The sequence below is a fragment of the Nansenia antarctica genome (assembly GCF_963989245.1).
Source record: "Nansenia antarctica genome assembly, chromosome: 3".
Lineage (NCBI taxonomy): Eukaryota > Metazoa > Chordata > Actinopteri > Argentiniformes > Microstomatidae > Nansenia > Nansenia antarctica.
Window position 1 is genome coordinate 23166408 of NC_137688.1, and position 10272 is coordinate 23176679.

Sequence of the window (10272 nt, forward strand, 5' to 3'; positions counted from 1 at the left end):
TCGCCAAGTGGACGGAACCAGTACATGTGTTTCACACTCACCATCAATAGGCTATTATGTACAGGAATGTCATTTCGAATTTTCACTTGTTCTTCTAAAAAGGATAATCATTTCCACAGAGAAAATAAAATATAGAATACAAAATGCACAAAGCAGTATTATACATAGTCTTGCGGTACCTGCTACAGTCTTAATGTTTCAAGTAGAAGAAATAATTTAAAACCTCCAGGAAAATAATATGACTGCATATACGTTTACTCATTTATACAGTTTGAAAAGAAGAAGAGAAAGGCTTAGGTTGCGTTGTTAGAGTTGGACTCTTCAATCTGTGGAATACATAGATACATATCAATGTAATAGTGTGATGGATATAGGGCCTTATCTTACAACTGACTCATTGCAGTTTGTTTTTCCAGAACTTCGAGGTAGTCTGGTTCTGTTTTTAGCTTCCCAGGGAGCAATGGATGCTCGTTTTTTGATTGTTCAGCGTAATATTTTCTCGGAGTCCCGTACAGAACAGTTTTATTCAACCTGTCCTGGTTGTGTCGCCTGGCCGATTCGTATGGGGGAACGAATGGTCTTTTAGGTAAAGTGCAAAAAGTATAATTCAGAGCACCCGCGCTCGGAAGCTCTTTCACTCTCTCTGCAATGTTCTGGTAAAGCAACTCCGGCTCTCGATTGCCACACGATTGTTTCTCCATGAACTCCACTGTGCTTATCGTGAACGCGGGGCTTCGGGCCAGCTCGTCTTTCTTGGGGTCCAGGGTGCTGAAACTCAGGTCCTTTAAATTCCTATAGTAAGCCACCTGCTCGCTGTCTTTCTGCATGTAAATCGGGTTCTGACACATCTGACCCACGGGGGGAGGGATATAGTTATACACATGACTCTCGGTCTTCTCTGCGCTGGGCTCCGTGCGATACGAACCGTACTGTACCTGGAAAGAGTTTAAATCTAAGTTGTTGGCACTCACGGGGACGCTGTCCACTCCCTTGCGTCGTTTGAGGACGAATACGAAGAGGCCAGCCCCGAAGCAGACGGATAGAATAAACACCACGAGCAGGCCCAGTATGAGAACAGAGAGGGGTACCTCCGCGTGCATCTCGGGCACCTGGTGGTCGTCCGTGGGCGTGACGGCAGAGGAGGGTGTGGGGTCGGTGCTGGGGGGGCTGACGGTGGGGGCCTTGGTTACAGTGACCTCGTTAGGCTCGGGACAGATTGCATCGTTACGCAGAGACCTGAGCAGCCGCCCGGCGTGTTTCGAGGGCGAGTCGCAGGTGATTTCATTTACCACCACACTGGTGCTGGACAGCTCCATCCAGTTTTTCAGGGCCACGATGTCGCAGGTGCAGTCCCACGGGTTCTCCTGCAGATCGATCTGAATGAACGCGGACAGCTGGTCCAGCACACCGCGCACTGGCAAATGGGAGAAGTGATTGTTCCTCAGGTTCAGCCTCGTCAGCATGGTCCCTCCGAAAACGTTGTCGGGGAGAGATCGGAGTAAATTGTTGTTGAGGAACAACAGCTGTAGGTTGTGTAAAGAGTTAAAAGTCTGTGGTAAAATATCTTTGATGACGTTATACTCCAGGTACAGGTATTGAAGGCTCTGTAGTCCTACGAATAATGATTGGGATAGACTTTCAATGTAATTGCCATTGAGGTAAAGCCTCCGGAGATTAGCCAGATTTTCGAAGGCCCCATCCTGAATGACAGCTATTCTATTATTCCCTAAGTGGAGCAGCTCCAGAGAGCTGTATTCCGTTAGATCCGTTCTGTATATGGTCTGTAAGTAATTACCTGTTAAATGCAGTTTCTTTGGATAGGAGGGTTTGGGGTTGAGTTCTGTTATATTATGCAATTTTCGCTCCTGGCAGTTGATGTTTAATCCACTGTCTGGGTTCTGGGACGTACAGACGCATATGCTAGGACACGTCATTGGAACAGGCGACCGTGTCTGGTAAACCATGATAGGCCCGAAAACATGTTTGTCTTTGGATGTCACCCGTGGAGTAGGACGGTGTCTCATTTTAGGGGGGCGAGAGGACTTCGGGGATCTGGTTGGGGTGATGCCGGGGTGTAAGGTGGGAGAGTGGCCCTGGTATTGGGAATCAGACGGGGGCTGCATTGCTCGGTGATTGGAGTCACCGGCATTTCTTCGGGGACAAAGATCTTGCTTAATCAGTTGCGTAATGTCTTTCCCGTGCAGTCTAAAGGGGGTCTCGCACACGATGTCCCCTACAAAGACAGATATGGTGTCCAGCCAGGCTTTTAAGGGAATGAGATCACAGGTGCAGTTCCACGGGTTTTCCTCTAGTTGAATTTCCATTATGCCACCGATGTGTTCCAATACACCAGCAAAAGGCAGCATTTTGAGCCGGTTCCCCCTTAAATCCAAGTGCGTTAACATAACGAAGCGGAACACATTGTTTGGAAGTGCGAGCAATAGGTTGTCATTGAGAATCAAGACTTTCAGTTTATTCAGTTTGCTGAATGCACCTGCCTCAATGGCGCTGATGTAATTATAATCTGCTTGCAAATACTCCAAAGTGTCTAAGCCAGCAAAGGAATCCTCCTTGATTATTTCCAAGTTATTGTTGTTCAGATGAAGTCGCTTTAAAAATCTCACTCCGTTAAAAGCGCCAGTCTTTATCTCCTGTAACCCGTTGTTCCCCAGATGGATGGACGTAACATTACCATAATTAATAAACTCGTTCGCATTCAGTCTCGAGAGAAAGTTTCCATTGAGAAAGAGTTGGCAGATTTTGTTTTGAGGGGGCTGGAATTGACTAACCGTTGTAAATCCTTTGTTTTCACAATTAATATTCAACACATTCTCCTTTTCTTCACAGGCGCAGCGGTTCTTACAAATGTCTTTCGAAGTTTTGCGGCTCTCTGTCTTCGACGAGAAACTGGTCACCGTTAAAACGCTGAGCAACAAAACGCTGTTCAGCATTTTTACAACAATGTTGCTGAATAACCCAGCATCAACGTTGTATGAGCCTTGGAATGGAGCTTTGCAGCGGAGACATGCAAACCAAATGACACACCATCAGTGTTAAAATGGGGCCAAGGCGCACGGACGCGCAGGACTCTCCATTGACCTTCGTTACAATCCAAAAGGTAAATGAACATAGGAATCAATCACCGGACACGTTCTGTGCTGGGCTTCGATGGGCACATTTTCCGTTGGGGGGGATAGTTTCGCAATATACTGCAATCCCTGGTATTACGCCTGACCATTCATGCAGCAGTTTCAAGCATTCCCGTAGCAGCACAATCAGAAACAGCGAGATACTCACTAAGCGACAGAGATTGCACAGTCTCTCCTCGCCTTGATCCCACGGAATTTCATCCTTCAGTAAATAAGACTTACTTTAGGACCAAAATAAAATGTAGGCACCATAGCACTTGTAGTTTTACTTCACTTTGTCGGTGAAAAGAGCAAGAGAACCAACTCTGAGAGAGAAGCTGGACGCTGAGAAAATAAGATGAAGCATTCTCCGCAAGCGCATCCGCTCCCACTGAAAGGGCTATGTATGCCTTAGAATTCCTGCTCTACGTCCTCCCACATTCAAAGCATGGGATTCCTACGTCACTTGCATCGACAACATTTCATACTTGCTAAGAAAAGTTGGGGATGCTCAAAAGTCTTTGACATATTAACATTAAAGCAAAGTTACAATATTACCACAGGCCTACTGCCCTGCTAATAATATTAGTGATATTATCACTACAGTAGGTATCACTACCTTTGATAGTCTATCATTAATAATTACCAATCATAGACTTGCTGTAGGACTTCTCAAGATGTGTACTGTATAACAGCAGCACTTGCATATCATTATACTTATTTGCATTTGATAGTATCAAAGTATAATATAACAATTGTAGATTTTGGATCAATTTCAGCAGCTGTATTTAAAATGGTTTGAAAGGAAGCAAAGTACAGATTATAGGTACAGTACTGTACATTTCTCCTGATTTTATCTCTTCAGGCCACTAGGAGGTAGAATAGGCACCTTTCAGCTTCTTCCATTAGTTCATGCTGCATCAATAACTCACACACACACACACACACACACACACACACACACACACACACTCTCTCTCTCTCTCTCACACACACACACACACACACACACACACACATACACACACACACGCACACACTCTCTCTCTCTCTCTCTCTCTCTCTCTCTCTCTCACACACACACACACACACACACACACTCTCTCTCTCTCTCTCTCTCTCTCTCTCACACACACACACACACACACACACACACACACACACACACACACACACACACAAACACAAACACACACAAACCTGCACGCACGCACACACACTCACACATGTACAAAGTGGCCAATTCTAAAAGGAAAGACAGTTTACCATCTAATGTGACCATGATATTTTGAATAAGACTTTCCTTTCCCTTTGCTTTCGTTGGTCAACTATGAGATGGAGCCATTAACATTTGGTTTTGCTTTATGATACAGACACATAATTATGTATGTATTTAAATCATTCAAAGTGTTGATACAGTTGGTTGAGATGGCATGGTTTAAGTTAAGATTGTTTGCAAACTATTACTTATAATGATGATTAGAGTCATGGCCTGATGGGATAATAAACGAGACAGTGGCAATAACATGTAAAAAAGTACTGCGTGGATTACGATGGATGAGTACATATTTTTATAGCTTGACAGCACATTTGTCAAGTGTATCACAGAGCTGCGGAGGAGGACAATTAAGATGATCTCCATTTTGTTACACTGGAGCGTGACATTTAAATGCATGTAATTTATATTCTTTTTTAAAACCGATCTACTCAATCTATTCCAGACATTAAAAGTGAAACAAACATTATAAAACTGTATAGAAATATTTGTCCATCTATGTGGAAAACAGTGGTTTACATTATGTGCTATTAAACATGAATCTCTCTCTAAGATTCCAGTGTGTCATAAGTAATATAATAAGAAATAATATATGCCATTTAGTTGACACTTTTATCCAAAGCGACTTACATTGCAGTGAGTGCATACATTTTCAGTATATACAGTCATGGACAAAAATATTGGCACTGCTGTACTTCTGTCAGATAATGCAGAAAATTGTTGCAATTACAAATACTTTGGTATTCACACATTTATTGGCACATATATAACACATTCAAGCTGACCTGCAGACAGAGGGTACAACAGTGTCACCTCGCACTATCTGTCACCATCTGAATGAAATGTGACGCTATGGTAGGAGACCCAGGAGGACCCCACTGTTGACACAGAGACATAAAAAAGCCAGACTGGAGTTTGACCAAACTTACCTGGGGAAGCAAAAATCATTGTGGGAGAACATCCTGTGGACAGATGAGACCGAAATAGAGCTTTTTGGTAAAACACACCATTCTACTGTTTACAGAAAACATAAGGCCTTCAAAGGCCTCCCTACAGTCAAACATGGTGGAGGTTCACAGATGATTTGGGGTTATTTTGCTGCTTCAGGCACCAGATGCCTTGACTGTGTGCATGGCATCATGAAATCTGAAGACTACCAAAGAATTTTGGGGCGCAATGTAGGGCCCAGTGTCAGAAAGCTGGGTCTCCGTCAGAGGTCATGGGTCTAACAGCAGGACAATGACCCAAAGCACACTTCAAAAAGCACCCAGAAATGGTTTAAGACTGAGCCACAGAAGACATAAGTGTATAATGCATACTGGATCAGGCCATTCCTCCAAAGTGAGTAGCCAGAGAATAATGAAACATTGTTGGTGTGCTGCTGTGAGGCCACTGGTGACTTTGAAAAAGCCCCACCTGTCCTCTTTCGGGAGTCGTCGTCTGTCGTGTTTTGTTTGCTGTCTATTGTTGAAAGTAAATTAGCCATGCCACTTGCATATTTAGCTGTTTCTTGCGTTTCTTGTTATGGTTCTAAAACTATACATGCTGTAGTGTTTTGTTTAGCTGTTTCTTGTTTTGTTTGTTTAAAGCTATGCACGGTATGCGCAACAGCTCCCAACCTTTTCATACTCACGACCCACTTGAAAATCTCAAAAGTGTTCGCGGCCCACATCCGACCAGAATACGGGAGCCAAACAGTGCATTCGGAGAGGACGTTTATGCATCATCATACAATCATATGCATTCTCATACATACATTGCAGTGGTGCTAACAACAAAAGAGGTGCGTTTAAAATAACCGTATATCCTTATTTCCACACACGTAAAGTAATTTAGTAAATGGTATCTAGTAAGAGTTGTCTGAAGGGTGCAGTGTTTTGAATGTAGCCTAACTACTAACGCCAGCACTGATAAAACCAAAATGATGACAGTGTCATTCAAAGATCTGGCTCAACATTCAGTTTACCCCTGTATTTCGTCTTCAATGCCACAAGCGCCGAAAAGCCAGTCTCACAGAGATACGTAGTCGGAAAAGGCATTAGAAATCACTCAGCTCTTTTAGACCGATCAGGATACTCAGAAGCAACATGAAGCCAAAAGTTTGTCAGGTACTTCTGTGAGAGAGACAGTGTCAATGCGCTGTCGCAGGAGAGCTCCACAAGATTGTCCTGCTCTTTTGCACTCAGGCCTGCGAGGGCCTCGTCTTTGTGGCGGACGAAAGGGCTTTTGATCCAGCTGCACGTTTATGGTGGGAAGAATTACATTCTCACCAATTGTATGAGGCTTGCCAGCCTTGGATATGAGTAGGGTTTCACTATATAGGATGATTCCAATGCCTTTGTGTATTATGTATTATGTATTATGTATTATATATTATTGTGTATTATGTATTATGGTGCCCATACATAACGTTTCAATGACTTTCTTCTTGCCCTAATACTACTTGAGTTTATTATAGAAAAAATACAATTCAAGCTGTTGGTATTTATTAGCATACCATTATTATTTCTAAGTTATCGTTTTGAAGATTCTCTTTATAGATATCACAGTGGACTTGAAGGTTTGTTTTTCTCCATCTGCGCTCTGCTGTACTACATTCTCTTTTTTGTGTCTTTATGGATGGGGCAGTTCTCCAGGGAGCTTTTTGCTTACTAGAGATGCATTTGGTGAACATTGGTGATTTCATTGATATGTCGTTTGGAAATAGTTTCAGATATAGTTTGAATAACAGAGAAAATAGATACGTCAAAGCATATGCAAAAATGGTCAGATAGAGCAATGTCAATTACAATAACATTTGACATATCTAGGACTTTGGTGATGATAAGGTCCAGAGTGTGATGGGAGTTTCACATGTTGTTGAAGTTCAAAAACATCTCACATAGCACACAGCGTCAACTGACTATACGCTCCACTTTACGATATTCTCTTTTTTGGGTCCTTACGGATGGGGCAGTTCTCCAGGTGTCATCCGGGGGGAGGGGGATGGGTGATGTAGATAGATGTAGATAGTATCCTGCGGTGTCGGGGTAGGGCAATGGGTATTGTTGATGAGGCTGGCGTCACAGGGAGTGTGGGGCCAGATGTTGTAGAATGGAGAGTTGGCTGAGATGGACCAGCTCTCGGGGCGAGCTCCACTCCTTTCTTCACCATCTTCTCCAACCTACCTGAGAATGGCAAGAACAGCGTGAGATGGAGGGAGACGAAAGAGAACTCAGTGGATGAATGTCTCTGGGAGTTTGGGGTAGAGTGGTTTGGGAGCTTGGGGGAGTTGGCTAACGATTGGTCTTGCCCTGGCTCCTGTAGAGCGCAGTTCAGCCAGCTGTGATGAGCGTGGGGAGACTGAGAGGTCATCTGCAGTGCGCAGTTCAGCCAGCTTTGGCTAGGCCCTTTACTGTAGGCTGTTATGAGTCGCAGGACTGTGGGGTTGTCACAAGATCCAAGGCCTCATAGAACTCATGCCACCACTGCTGCTCTCCTACATCAGTCACGATGGCCTCTGTCTCCTCTGTATCCATTAAACGGGCAGGGTTTCTGCTGGTTCGAGGAAGGGACATTTGCAGTTTGTTTCTTCCTGCACAAGCGGTCACTTTGGAAGTCATCTCCTGGACAAATCCACCTTCTCTCAGTGCATGGATGCGCTGTCGTAGCGCACTCACACTCCAGTGCCCCACTCGCAATTGCCGTTGGAGAGTTCTGGCTACGGCCTCGCACGGTCCAAAAAGAGCCTCACAGCTCTGAAAAAGGCCAACGTATGCTGTCTTTTCTTGCTCTAGCATCTTCAGTGTCTCCAAAATGGCTGTATATGAGGAGACAACCCGTGAGTTGCAGACCACCTCATCATCAGTACCAGTACCAAACATAGATTGGAACAGCGTATTATGCTTTGACGACTCCCCTATCACTACTGAGACACACTGTACAAAGTTTAATGTGCCTGCAACAACAAAAACTTCCCTCGCCACTTCCTGAAGTATCAACTATAGTGCATGGTTACTGCAGTGCACATAAAGTGGGGGAAGTATTGAACACATCAACATTATGTCCAGTAAATGTATTTCCAATGAGCCTATTCAAGTGAAATTTGCACCAGACTTTGGTATTAACTCAAACAATCCAGACAAAAAATCTAAACATTTAAGTCCATATGTAAATAAAGTTATGTGTAATAAAGTGGAATGCAACAGGAAAAAAATATTGAACACAATAATAAAAAGCAGTACACCACAGCAAGGAAAGGCAAGGAACCATAACTAATTAGGAGACAACTCTACCTCCAATTTGTGCTAATTAATGTCAGCTGGGTTAGAATATATTGATGGGCTATAAACATTTTTTTTGTTTGTTACCAAGGTGCCACACAACAAACATATAATGATGGGTAAAAGCAAAGAGCTGTCTCAAGACCTTCGCAACCAGATTGTTGCAAAACATGAAAATGGAATTGGCTACAGACGTATTTCACAACTTCTTCTTCTTCGTAAGTGGAAGCAACATCACTCCACCATCAACCGGCCACGCACAGGAGCTCCTTGCAATACTTGGAGGCAGCAGGTACAACTGTGACAGAAAGGACAGTAGGCAATGCACTCCACCACCATGGCGCTCAGCCAGTAAGACTCCACTACTGAAAAAAAGACATGTTGAAGCTCATTTAAGGTTCGCCAAACAACATTTGGACAAGCCAATGAACTACTGGGAGCATGTACTCTGGTCAGATGAGACCAAAATTGAACCTTTTGGCTGTCACACAACACACCATGTTTGGAGGAGAAATGTCACTGCACATCACCCGAATAACACTATACCAACAGTGAAGTTTGGAGGTGGAAGTATCATGGTGTGGGGCTGTTTCTCCTCTCGTGGTACTGGCAGACTTCATATCATTGAAGGAACAATGAATGGAGCCATGTACAGAGAGATTCTTGAGATGAACCTGCTGCCATCCACCAGGATGCTGAGGATGAGACATGGGTGGACCTTCCAGCAGGACAACGATCCAAAGCATACAGCAAAGGAAACTCGCAAATGGTTTCAGAGAAAGAAAATCAACTTGTTGGAATGGCCTAGTCAATCACCTGACTTAAACCCAATTGAACATTTGTGGAAGTATCTGAAAATCCAGATTCACAAGAGGGCCCCCCGCAATCTTCAAGATTTAAAGACAATCTGTGTAGAGGAATGGGCCAAAATCACACCTGAATACTGCGGGCGATTAGTTACTCCAAACAGAAAGCGCCTTGAAGCTGTCATTACAAACAATGGCTTCTCCACTAGGGGTGGGCAAACGATCAACATTTTTTGTTCGATCATCGTAACGAATTAACGATCAATTATCGATTAATCAATAAGGTTTTTTTTTCATTAAAAAAATAAATAAAAAAAATCCGGTTTCAGACGGTTTTGATAAAAAACCGTTTCTATTTTTATAAACCCCGGTTTTCGGTATAACCGAAAAACCGTCCATCCCTAGTTGGGTCGCAGTTCAGGCCCGCAGAAGGCTCCCTCAGAAAGGTGCACACTTGTCAGCAGCAGCGCCTGCTGCGTATTGCTCCCCGAGGAGCTGTGCCATGGCGCTGACCGGAGGTCAGGTTACACTAACGTACGGGAACTTCCGTCATGCCGTACTGCGTTGCGACATTCAATGCGAAGGCAAATGCAAAGTTCATTTCTCACACATAACGTGGACAAACTAATTTCCATTATTATTATTATTATTATTATTATAAAAAAAAAAAAAAAAAAAAAAAAAAACGATTATCGAGCAAAATATTTTGTGATCGACCAAGACCTTATCGATCAATTAATCGATCATCGATCATCGATACCCACCCCTATTCTCCACTAAGTGTTCACTCCGACTACAAC

At 43.5% G+C, this 10272-nt stretch overlaps 1 protein-coding gene across 1 annotated transcript; it reads right to left on the reverse strand.

The window, feature by feature from the left end:
• Positions 1–383: 383 nt before the first annotated feature.
• Positions 384–2963, reverse strand: slitrk2 (SLIT and NTRK-like family, member 2; the record flags this gene model as incomplete). Its single annotated transcript, XM_080525099.1, has 1 exon — positions 384–2963. The coding sequence occupies exon 1, from the start codon at positions 2949–2951 to the stop codon at positions 384–386; it is 2568 nt and encodes an 855-aa protein (XP_080381225.1). The 5' UTR covers positions 2952–2963.
• Between the last annotated feature and the right edge of the window lie 7309 nt (positions 2964–10272).